Here is a 12,204-nt window from a genome sequence, read left to right as displayed (position 1 = left end):
GAGAAAAAAAAATTCAAAAAATTTACAGTTTTCTTTATCAGCCAGATAACTAGAGAAAAGGCATAAGACTTCTGAATTATTCAATATATCCTTGAGGGACTGGGGGATAATTTCGGTCATCTTTGCATCCCCAGCACCTCGCACTGTGCCCTAAGAAGAGCAAGCCCTAAATAAGTGTATGTTGTATTTAAATATTTATTCAACTCTCCATTTTAATTATTACTATTTAAATTTTCTTCCTAAAAGATGTTTTCTAAATGATGGCTCTGGCTATGTTTCTTAGAATTTAGTTTAAAAACTGCAACAGTAATATTTGCTTAATAAACCAGTGAAATTTAAAAAAATAAATGATGGATTAAATTTTTTTCTTTATTACTACTCTGAATCCTTTATTACCTCTCTAGAGTTCCACTTTTAAATATTTTATTATGACTAATATTCCATTAATTCTCTGGATTTAAGACTATGAGATTACCTAATCCAGCATTCCCCAAAACATATCCTGTGAAACACTGGCTCTGAAAACAATGTTCACAAGTAGTTCCTCTTGGGGGGTGAGGAGAAGTTTCTATAGTCAAACCAGATCAGGAAAATCTAGGTTACATGGGTTTCCTAATAAAGACTTCTTACAGACTTTCTTATGCTGATGTGCATTATTGAACATGTGGTATTTTGACGCACCATTATTTTATGCTCCACCAGAAAAGTAAAAAAGAGTTGTCAATCAAACCATGACACAATACTTTCTTATCAAAATAATTTTTAAGCTGCATCCTCATTACCAAGATGATGAAATGTAAAAACAGCTCATCTTAGAATTTATAAAACATGGTAGTATGCAAAGTTTCTCCATTTGATGACGGGATCAGTTTTACAGGGTATTAGTAGAATGAGTGTTCATAATTTGGGAACTGATGATCTTCTAGTCCAAAGCCCTCATGAGGAAACCAAGGCTCAAAGAAGTTATGTGACCTGGTCACACACCTGGTTAATGAGAGCAAGCTCCTCATTTGCAGCTTTCCTCATTTAATTCTCTCATTCAATATATTTCTCTCTTGAACCAATGCTTTGTTGTACACTAACATGCCCATCTTTCACTAACCCATGTGCCCACAGCCTGTTCTCACCCCTACACCACCATCCTCCCCTCCTACTACCTCCTGCTAATTATAATTACATCTACGCGTTCCTTTAATATCCTCCAGGAGGACTGTCATTACTTCAAATCCTAATCCAAGAAGCTAGTCAGCCATTCTGGGCAGAAAGAAGCACGATGCTTCTTACTTCTTCTACTCCTTCCTCCAATAGTAAAGCAAAGGAGGAAATGTGTAAATAGAATCATAAAAACACGAAGTATGTAACTCCCTCCATTCTATAGACAACAAAATTTGGACCCAGAGTGGCCATCTTTCTCAGAATGTGCATTCCTTAAGAACAGAGATCACATTACTTACTACGTGGCATTATTCTGATACATAAGATGCTGCTACTTGTTCATCACCATTCATTCAACAAATACTTATTGAACACCTATTATGTGATAGACATAATTCTAGTTGCTAAGACGGAGTAGTCAACTAAACAGACAAAAAAATCTCTACCTTTCTGTAGCTCACTTTGCAGGAACCAAGGGTTTTCCTGTAATAGAAATAGATTTTGATGATCAAACCTATCAGCATTCCCAGACTTATTTGATGTTCCACCCCTGACTTTTTATATTTTTCCAGTTTATTCTCCCTTACAGACAGGGATTAAAGTTGCACAGAATAAATTTCTGGGAAATGTCAGATAATGTTAACACTTGAGGGTAATATCTATCTGTGAACGATTTGACAAGAGTGTATTTCATTCTAAGTTTACAGATGAGGAATAGGAATAAAAGGTACAAAACAGATTCTGGGGCCAGAAAGCAAGTTGGTGGTAAAAACAAACTAGTAAATGCAGATTATGCTTCCAGTCTCTTTCTTCATCAATACCAGTAACAGGACAGCAAGCTCTGAAACTTGCTGTGATGTTATTTAAAATTTGCACAAGAAATATTAAACTATTAATCAAAATGGAATATGCCATGAAGAGCATATTCTGTGAGCGAACATGCATTTCTGTAACAAAACAAAATCTTAAAAACTATAGCTATAGAATTTTAGATTATCTTTGCTTGCTTAAAATTTAAGTAATCTAGCGAGTTAGATTAGCAGTCCATTCTTCACTTGCAATTACGTGGTTGAATACAATAAATGTATCTAGTGTTGAAGGAAATGCTTACCATAGTAGTAACTGAGTAAATTTAAATTCTATAAATGTGTAGCTCTTAAAAATCACCTAAATAACGTATATCTTTGTCATCACATGGTGTGTGTGTGTGTGTGTGTGTGTGTGTGTGTGTATATATACATATATATGTATATATATACACACACACACACATGTATTTTGACTGTGCACACAGCATACAGGATCTTAGTTTTCCGACCAGGGATTGAACCTGCACCCCCTACAGTGGAAGCATGGAGTCTTAACCACTGGACCCCTAGGGAAGTCCCCATGGTATATTTTTATAACATGCATTTTTAAGTGACTAATACAAGTGCAAATATACTAAATGTAAAAAAGAGAGAGAAAAACGAGGTAATTAAAATAAATAAAATGGGGATTTTAAATTTTCAGATGGTTTATTTCAAATGCAAAGACACAAAAATAATTAGAAATAATTTGCCACTGCATCTCGGTGAAATCTATTCAAAGCATTTTAAATTAAATGTATCTAGCAAAAGCGGCCATAAGAAATTCAGTCTCTAAATAAAATGTTTGGGATGAAGCTATAAGCTAGAAAAGACTGACAATGAATATTCATCAAGTATTTAGCCTCAATATTAGCGACTCTTTGTGAACTCTCATTCACGTTCCACTCCTTCATTAAACACGTGTTTGTTAAGAGCAAAAGATGGCTCGTTTTAATAAATCCTTCTATGATCTGTCAGGTAAATTACTGTGAACATGTTGAGATAAATAAACTTCTAATAATTCTACCTATATGATTCCCCAAAAGTGCATATTGTCTAGATAAACTAACTCTGTAGAATTATCATTTGTTTTCAGAACTGATAATATTTTATATTCTTTAGTCGTTAATTAGAGAATTTCTCAAACAAAATTAAAATTTATTTTTTGTTCATGCCCATTTTATCTCTGTTGCTACTAGATTTTGCTATGTATTTTATAATTATTAATGTATGTGAAGAATTTATTCTATATTTAAGAAAAAATTAACAAAATCCACATTTAACAAACCATATGCCCAACACCTTATTCATACAGATGTATTTATCATTCTATAGCAATTTAGCCTTGTGCACAAACGACTTTTAAAACTCATCTAATAATCATATGCTGTACAGCAACTTTTCAGCATTAACTAATACTTTGTTATATCACGGAGCTACTAAAACATTTTGTTTTAGGAAAGAATATAGCTGCATTAGAGTACTCATTAATCAACATTTTACATATAATTTTTCTTAGCTTCCAAAAATATTTTTATTCATGCAGAAAAAGATTCATGCTTAACAGTCAACATGTTAAACTCATAGCATTTTCAAGATTCTATAAAAATTCAAAACATAGCAAAACAAAATGTGAAATTTTCTTTAATTCTTGGGTGGTCTGCTGAAGAAAATTTAGCTACATATAAAACTATAAATTACTGTTAAATCAGCTATTTGGATACAAGATAAGTTAATTTATGAAAACGTGTTTTAGTTTATAGAAAGTCTACACATGATAGACAATTTCGATGAGATGTCCAAGCACAAGGGAGTTGGAATCCCCTTTGTAGAGTGGAAACCACTTTGTAGAGTGGTTTTGCACTCTACAAATACTGTTTGAACATCATCTAAGCAGAAAAATTTGTGGTTGTAAATCCATGTGTTCTTAACTGAATATTCTTTACATACTTTTAAGTTTTCACAATGCACCTATGTGCTAATGATATCAATAACCTTTCATGTGGTAAAAGAATGTAAATCTAGTGCCATCTACTGGGAAAAGTAGATACCGTTCAATCAATTAATTGCAAATTATTTTGTGAATTAGGGGAGTTGAAATTTGAATGTCTATTGTTTTAAAAAAACCATTTGTTTCTTAAAAAAAAAACTCCCCCAAAGCACTTTCAATATAAATAAATAAGTTAGGTAAGATGAACATGTAAGAATGGTGAAGTTGGAGAATAGAAGGCATTAAACTGAACTCATGGGAGAGAATTTCATTGGTGATATCAATACAGAAATCGGAAATTATACATTCTGACTAGAGTTTTTATATTGTTTTGTGTTTAGAAGGCAGGCTCTGAATCTGTGGTCAAAGAGACCTCTCTTATGAGTATCAGAATATCTAATAAAAAATCTTGAAATTATATGAAAAATTGTATAGGTGCACATATGTATTTTCTGGAGGAGAAAAGCCATAACTTTTATCAAAAAAACCCACAAAAAAACATGGAAATGGTTCGTGTTTTCAGGACACAAAATGGTTAAAAATTAAAACTAATATAGAAAGCCAATCTATTCAGTAAGTGAACAACACACCAATGACTTCAATTTTTTTTAAGGTAAATACAATGTCAGATGCTATTAATGAAATATTGCCAGTTCAAACTTGAATAGTAGTATTCCTTGTTTATGGATATTGCTCTGGTGCTTATCTGTATTTCCTCTTTACAAATGCAGAACTTAAAGCACAGCAAACAATATTAATTTGCTCCAGAGAAAATCAATCAAAAGAACCAGAGTTCTTAGATCTCATGGTAAGTGTAATATGTACTTATTCCCTTCCTCAAACAGTTTATCACCAAAACTCAAATTGTTTGAGAGAAAAAGTAAAAGCAAGTTTGGATAATATACTTTGAATCTGTGTTACCATTTTTTGTGTGTGCTGTTGTTGTTATTTGTTTAGCTACAATGTGATTTATACCTGAGAAATCTACCATATTGTATTAATGCAATAAAGTGAGAAAAGAGAAAGTTTTTTTACAATATATTCAAAAGGCAACCAAACTATGAACTTTAATTTAACGTCCTCATTAGATTTATTTGAGACCCAAAAGAACCTCAAATAAATTTGTACTGTCTGTTATAGCTATCACTTCACCTACATGTAAACTTTCCAAATGTTTATTCTTTCATTTAACAAATATTTATTAAGTGCCAGGCACTGTGCTAAGCTCTGGAGCCACAAGCCCCTGATTCTTAGAGAGCTGTACTTACACAGATGATAGCCTATGACTTGCAAACACCATTTGCAAAATTTCTGTCTTTAAGACTTCTAATTTCTGCATTGGAATATTATGACATAATATCTTTACAAGCTGCATAAACTGCCGAGTGGCTCTTCAATTCATGGAGACTGTTAAATATGCCACTAAAGTCAAGAGTAACAAGCACATATTATGTGTATGATGTTAGAGAAAAGCACAATTTATCACTGTAATTAGTACTATTTAGACAAATACTCTCACTTGGCTGAAAGCTACCATGATATCTAGTCTAACCTACAATTAGACTTCATTTCTATCAAGCAGTGAAACTATGTATAAAATTGTGCTTTCTAATCCCTCCTAAGATAATGCTTCAGTCTTGATTTAGATGCAAGGAATTCTAATGTTCAAACATGGAAAATATTTCTGTCCTCCCACCACAACCAAGCAGATTTTTCTATAAATTCCCAGCCATTAATTAGTACTGAGTTTTAAGATTTGACTAACCCAAAGCCAAAGTAAAAACAATGACAGTTCATAAAATCACAGAATTTCAGAACTGAATAGATTATCTAATTTAAATTCCTCATTTGAAAAATAAAGAGACTGAGATCTGGAGAGGTTTACTGATACGTTCAAGGTCTCACAAGTTAATGACAAAGCTGTGGTTAGTTTTCTGACTCCTATTCCAGTGCTCTTTTTAATACATAAAAGAAACTGCTATAGGAAATTAAGAAGAGCTCTGAGAGAAAAAAAAATTACCTTTAATTACAAACATGAGCAAACCATAACTCAGATGCACTTAATAAGCTCTAAATTGAAATTATGCCTTATTTAAAAATAAGAAGAAAAGGAAGTCGAAGCTGAAAAATGATAGGTCAGCCTTCTGGAATATGGCCTTCATATAGGTCAATCCAGTTATAATCAACTTTAAGAGCCTGTTCCAATTATTTTTCAGTTCTGGAATTATTTCATATTGAATAAAAACTACAATTAGTAGGGTACTGGCTAGGGAGCAGAAATCTTTTTGATTTACAGAGATTTTTGTTGCAAAGGGTTTTGACCAGGGAACAGTAAATTAAAGCAAGACGTCAAACTTTTACCTTAATTTCCTATATCTCCAATTTTGACCTCTTCCCTTTCTACTTGTATAAAGTGATAAAGACCAGAATTTCCATTTCCATTTCATTTCTATTTTTCAAAATTTAAATAGTTTGTTTCACATTATTGTTAAACTTAGCAATTTCTTCAACATATTTATGTTTCTAAGAGTAAAATTCTGTCAGAGAAATAGATGGTAACAAAGATTTTGCTAACATCAAAGTTATAAAATACGTGGACACTGGAAAACTGAGTCTCATAACACTTTAAAAAATACCGGGTGCTTGAATGGCTAAGAAATTATGGAATACTATTTTAGTCAAATCATTTATCAAAATAAAATGGGTTTACAAGCCCTAAGTAAGAAAGACCGAGTCTCTCTGAGCTTCCATCAGTACTGGATAGTAAGAATAAAAGAAATGTGTTGTATGTTTATAGGACTTGAATCTGGTTCAGCAGGATGTATAAGTAAAATAAAGAGATCAAAACAACAGATTGAGATGGTTATTTCTCAAACATAAAGTGCATTTGTGGTTCCGATTAAAGTAAAAATAGTTAAATGAAAGATGGGACATATTTAAATGTTTTTAAAAGTCTATTGTACTAGAAAAATACAAAATATATATGTATGTATATTGATACAGATGTCTACAGTGAACTAGTGAACATTTATATATAGTGCTTACTACATGCCAGCCACTGTTCTAAGTGCTTTCCACATCCTAACCTATTTCATTCTCACAGCAGCCCTTTCAGGTAAGTACTATTATTATCCCCATTTTACAAACAAGGAAGCCAAGGCACACAGCCAGTTAAGTGGCAAAGCTGGAATTCAGATCCAGTCAGATTCCAGAATTTGTGTGCTCAAGCATTGTACTATAATGGTTACTTCTTAAACATTACCAGCTTTGTTGAACTTATCTTTGAATCATTTGATATCAAAATTTAAAGACACATATTTTGATTAAACAATTTCATTGTGAAACACTTTAATCCCACAGTTGTCATATATCGAGGGATACCATGTTAATTAATAAGCTTCTGTAAATACTTAGCCTCCTTGGTGTATGACAAACTCATGTTACAAGAACTATGCTAGTGCTCTCATATCTTGGGTTTTTTTTTTTTCCAGTGGAAAACATGGTTATGTATCAGTTAAATAACTTTCATACTACAATTATTATATGTAGTATATCGTTATGGAAAAGTTCCACATGGCACAGGAACTACATTGGTTGATGCTCTCCCTCAAGCTTACATACAATTCAACAAATAAACCTTGTCAGTCCTACAACTTGAATTTCTCTCTTATCTATCCCCTTCTTCCCAAACCTACTGTAATGATCATTGTTAAGGCTCTCAGTACCTCATGAGTCCCTCCAGCCTCAAGCTCCTCCAGCATACTCAATGGTGGCATGCAGGGGCATGGCGGGGTAGGGGAAGCGAAAGTGTCAGGAAGAGTGGTTGTGGACCCCATGCATTAAGCTTCATTGGCCTCTCAAGTCACCACAAATAGACATAAAATCTATTTTTTTTTAAAAAATAGCGCATTTACTATTCAAGTACGGCTTCAAGACAAAAGCCTTATCCTTCTAATTAAGCCTTTTAATTAAGTTGCCATCTCCACCTTCTCATAGAAATATCTGGAACTAGCACTGAACCTTCCATCATACTAAATCAATAATCCTTATAAAATGCAAATCAAGTCATTTTACTCCCCCTTCCTCCCTTCCCCAAGACTTAAATTTTTTAAAATATAAGGCATATAAGGCACTTCATGATTTGGCTACCTTCCTTACCTCTTCTACTTGCCCTCACCTACCCAAGCTAGCCATATTAAGTAACCTGCATTTCTCTGAACATACCTTGCTCTTTCAGGTCTTCATGTTTTTCCCACACTACTTCATATATTAGAAATGTCCTTCCCGCTCCTTGGACATCTGGCTAACTCTTGCTCATAGTTTGAAATTCAACTCAAGCACTATATCCTCCATGAAGCCCTCCTTAAACTTCAGAGACCTTCCCTCCCTTCCAAAATCTCTTCCCCTAAGCAAAGAGCTAGAAGCATCCTCTGGATTCCCCTAACATCCCAGGCATAAATACTTTTAGTCTAGTCTTATCATCACCATATGGTTCAATGGTCTTCACACAGTTCCAACTCCATCTTGTGCTTGTTAAAGAAATTGGCTTGATCTTGTTTATCATTGTATCCTCACTGCTTCACACAATGTCTGGCACTCATAGTTAATATTCAATGAATATTTAATGAGTTGGAATTAAATTCTTTATACAGTATAGAGATACGTATACTAAAAGAAAATATAAATAATATTGACAATAATGTTCACAGACTATATCTGGCCATAGTGATTTTCTTAATAAAATTAAAATATTAAACATGAAATAAGCACATAATAAAATTTTGGACTTTTATGTCTCAGTTGTTTAAATGCTTAAGCTCCCATTTTTAAAAAGGGTGGTGGCTCTAATTTAAGAACCAGTGAACACATGCTATATTAATTCTCTTTATTTGGTCATTGTTAAATAGAACATGTTTTCTTTATAATAACTAACTTTATTACACTAAAGTTGCTCGTTTTAATTTTTTCTTTCTAAAGGAATGACCACAAGTGGAATGAAAAGGATTTTCATTATCCTTTAACGAGATGAATGTTCTATTTTGTGTGATTTGGAGCAGTTTCTTATCAAGGCTGCCAGCCTCTTATGAACATTACGATTTTCAGATTGTAGTGTGCGTTAAAGAACGAGAAGATATCATGAAATATTAGTGACAATTATATACTGAGCAAGGAAACTGGACAATGTTTCCAGGGGTTGTAAGGACTGTGGAAATGAATGTTACTCAAAGTAGAGTGGTGATTTATAACCAATTTCCGGCTTCAAATTAGGGCCCAAGTAAAAGAAAACGAAATTCAGCAAAGCATTATGGTGTATCATTTCCTGCAGCAGAAACACTCCCCCACCCGGACCAGTGCCCTTACTAAGTATAGTACAAGAAGCAGCAACCTGAGGGAAGCCCACAGGCTCGCAGGGCTACTGGCTGGCTCTTTGTCACCAAACGCAGCAGGTTGAATGCAGACATCACTGTGATATCTTCACCAACAAAACGAGAGGCAAAGAACAGGGGCAAGAGCTGAGTAAGACAAAAAAAGAAAACAAAAACAAATTAAAACATCACAAATGTTAAACACATTCACTGCACAATTGATGGTTACGGTTTTATCTGGAACTGAACACACACACAGTGCTAATAAATTTCAAATGCCTATTTTTCATATGGTGGGCTTACTTTCAACCCAGGCTTATTTATATCTTATGAATAAAATACACACTATATAATAGCAGTGTAATCTGTGAACACATTTTGCAAGAGGTTGAGAAAAGAGACGAAGTTTAAAACAGTTGAAAGGAATTAACATTTACTGAGTTCCTAACAAGTGACAGGAACTGTCTAGGGCCAAATATAAATATATTACGTCATTTAATTCTTACAATAAAGCTAGAAGGTAGGTTTTATCACCCAATACACATGTGAGGAAGCCAAGGCTCAAAGGTCCAAGGGCACAAAGCAAATAGCCAGTGGAAAAAAAATTAGAAAACCTTGTTCTATACAACTACAAAGTCCCGCTCTCTCCTCATACCACGCTGCCTTCTTCCAGCAATTATTTGCAAATCTCCCTCCCTGGAGAAGACTGCAAAATACTGTAAGATTAAGAGATTTCTTTTGTTAGAGTTTCATATTTTAAAAAAATAGAGTCAAATAACCTAAGGACAACTAGGAGGCTTCACTTTATAAATAGTGTTAAGTTTGAAGAAGGCATATCAACCATGAATTTTCATTTGATTTTATGATTTATAATTTCTAGATCAATTCTGTAAATAATGTTCAAAATCTAGCCTTAAAAAGGGTAAAAATATTTTTTAAAGCTTTTGGAAATGAATCATGTGGAAGGATCTCAAAACTGTGTGAATGTTAAACTTTAAAGAAAAGTTCAACTAGGATTTTCTTTAAAGTTTTGTACAATCTTTCAGTTGGTAAAGATTAACTTCTAATGAAGGTGGAAGATACTAAATTAACAGTAACTTCTAATATTTTATTTTGAATTAGCATTATAAGTGACCTTAACTACTAAGTGTCCAAAAATGGATATAAATTTAACGTCTCGTTCATTTCCTGACCCTCATCCCTCACCCCACCCCCCAAAAATAAAAGTCTGTTCCTGGTGTCTTCTGACCTCCTCGAAGAACAAACACATAATAAACAGTAATATATTTTACCAAATCATTCTGGAGTATATCTGACACAAATCTGCTTGTGTTAACATGCCTGAACTCTGATTTCTCCAAACTAAACTCACTACAAAACTAAAACATTTTTGTGTTACTAACTGGAGACAAAAGGGAGGAAGAGGGAAGGTAAGTATCACAATGCACAGCCTGAAAGAACCATTAAACATAAATAAACATGTCATTTTTCACGAGTGACTGCAGAGCAGGGAAAAGAGAGCATTCCTTTGGAGCAGACTACTGACTAATAAAAGATCAAAGGTCTATACCTCACAACACTATAAATAAAAATGTATTTTTTTCCTTGTGACCTTCTCTGTGAGGAATAAAGTACGCACGGTAAATGTAATTACTTAGCAAAGCTGCAGCCTCATTGTGCTCCTGCAGCTGACTATAAAACGTCTTCCTATCCTGTTTCATCAACTGCTGTACCAGGCGGCCTGCGCGCCTACCGATGGCTACGGCCATCTGGCTTGTGTCAAAGCCGGCGCACAGGAAGAAAGGGAGTGATGTCACTCTGCAGGTCAGGCAAAGAACAAAGATGCATTCTACAATGAAAAGCTGAGGGCCTCAAATACCAGGGGGCCCTACAGCATGATATGACGGAGTGATTTAATGTTCTGCCGGTTGCATTTATTTCTACCCAAATAGCCAGGGCTCCATCTAGTGGCAAATTAGTTTTGCCCAGTTTTCTTTAAAAGTGAACCCAGCTACATTAGCACCAACAAAGTAGAGCAACAATGTGTTTACTTTTAGAGCTATCTAACCTTTTTTACACTGAAGAATGCAAAAGTACAATTTATCACAGTGCTCTCCATTGTCAAATCCTACAAAGCATGCATTTCATAGGTTAGGATTTGATATAACCCTAATTATTTTAATGTTTGCAAGGATAACTGAAAAAGTAGCTAATTTTGCAAAAATGCACATAAAGTGACATTACGTACACACTACCCTGAAAAAATGTAGCTGAGGTGGAAAGTGAAAAACAGTTCTAAAGAATGGATGCATGCATCTGGATGCCTTGGTGAAATCAAACTCATAGTTATATTCCACAAAAGAATCATAGTTAATATGGCTCTAACATGTGACACCAGGAGCAACTGTCCTTTAGAACAGAAAAATGAATATTTTTATGCTGAAATGATTTAACAAATTTAATTTTTTTAACAAATTTAATTTTTAACTAATGTTCTTCCACTTAGTTTTTTTCTTTTTTTTAAAAAAAAATATTTATTTTTTATTTTATTTTTGGCTGCATAGGGTCTTAGTTGCGGCTCGCAGGATCTTTGTTGAGGCATGCGGGATCTTTCGTTGTGGTGCACCAGCTCCAGGGCACATGGGCTCTGTAGCTGTGGCACGCAGGCTCTCTAGTTGAGGCGCGTGAGCTCAACAGCTGTGGCACACGGGCTCAGCTGCCCCGCGGCATCGTGGGATCTTAGTTCCCTGACCAGGGATCGAACCTGCATCCCCTGCGTTGCAAGGCGGATTCTTTACCACTGGCCACCAGGGAAGTCCCCACTTAGTTTTTCTTAGTTTATGTT

The 12,204-nt window shown here is 34.3% G+C and overlaps 1 protein-coding gene across 2 annotated transcripts in view; it reads right to left on the bottom strand.

Moving 5' to 3' along the window:
* The window catches only part of MSRB3 (methionine sulfoxide reductase B3), a 191,553-nt gene that overhangs the window by 123,621 nt on the left and 55,728 nt on the right, over positions 1-12,204 (bottom strand). For both annotated transcript variants that reach the window (XM_029204718.1, XM_029204719.1), the window contains exon 2: positions 9,380-9,506. In XM_029204718.1, coding sequence (XP_029060551.1) covers positions 9,380-9,455 — 76 coding nt within the window. In that variant the 5' untranslated portion in view covers positions 9,456-9,506. The remainder of the gene's footprint in view (positions 1-9,379; positions 9,507-12,204) is intronic.

The sequence above is a fragment of the Monodon monoceros genome, unplaced genomic scaffold (assembly GCF_005190385.1).
Source record: "Monodon monoceros isolate NGI ecotype Baffin Bay Population unplaced genomic scaffold, NGI_Narwhal_1 Super_Scaffold_6, whole genome shotgun sequence".
Taxonomy (NCBI): Eukaryota; Metazoa; Chordata; class Mammalia; order Artiodactyla; family Monodontidae; genus Monodon; species Monodon monoceros.
The sequence above is the reverse complement of the archived record's forward strand: the minus strand, read 5'-3'. Positions and strand labels throughout refer to the sequence as shown.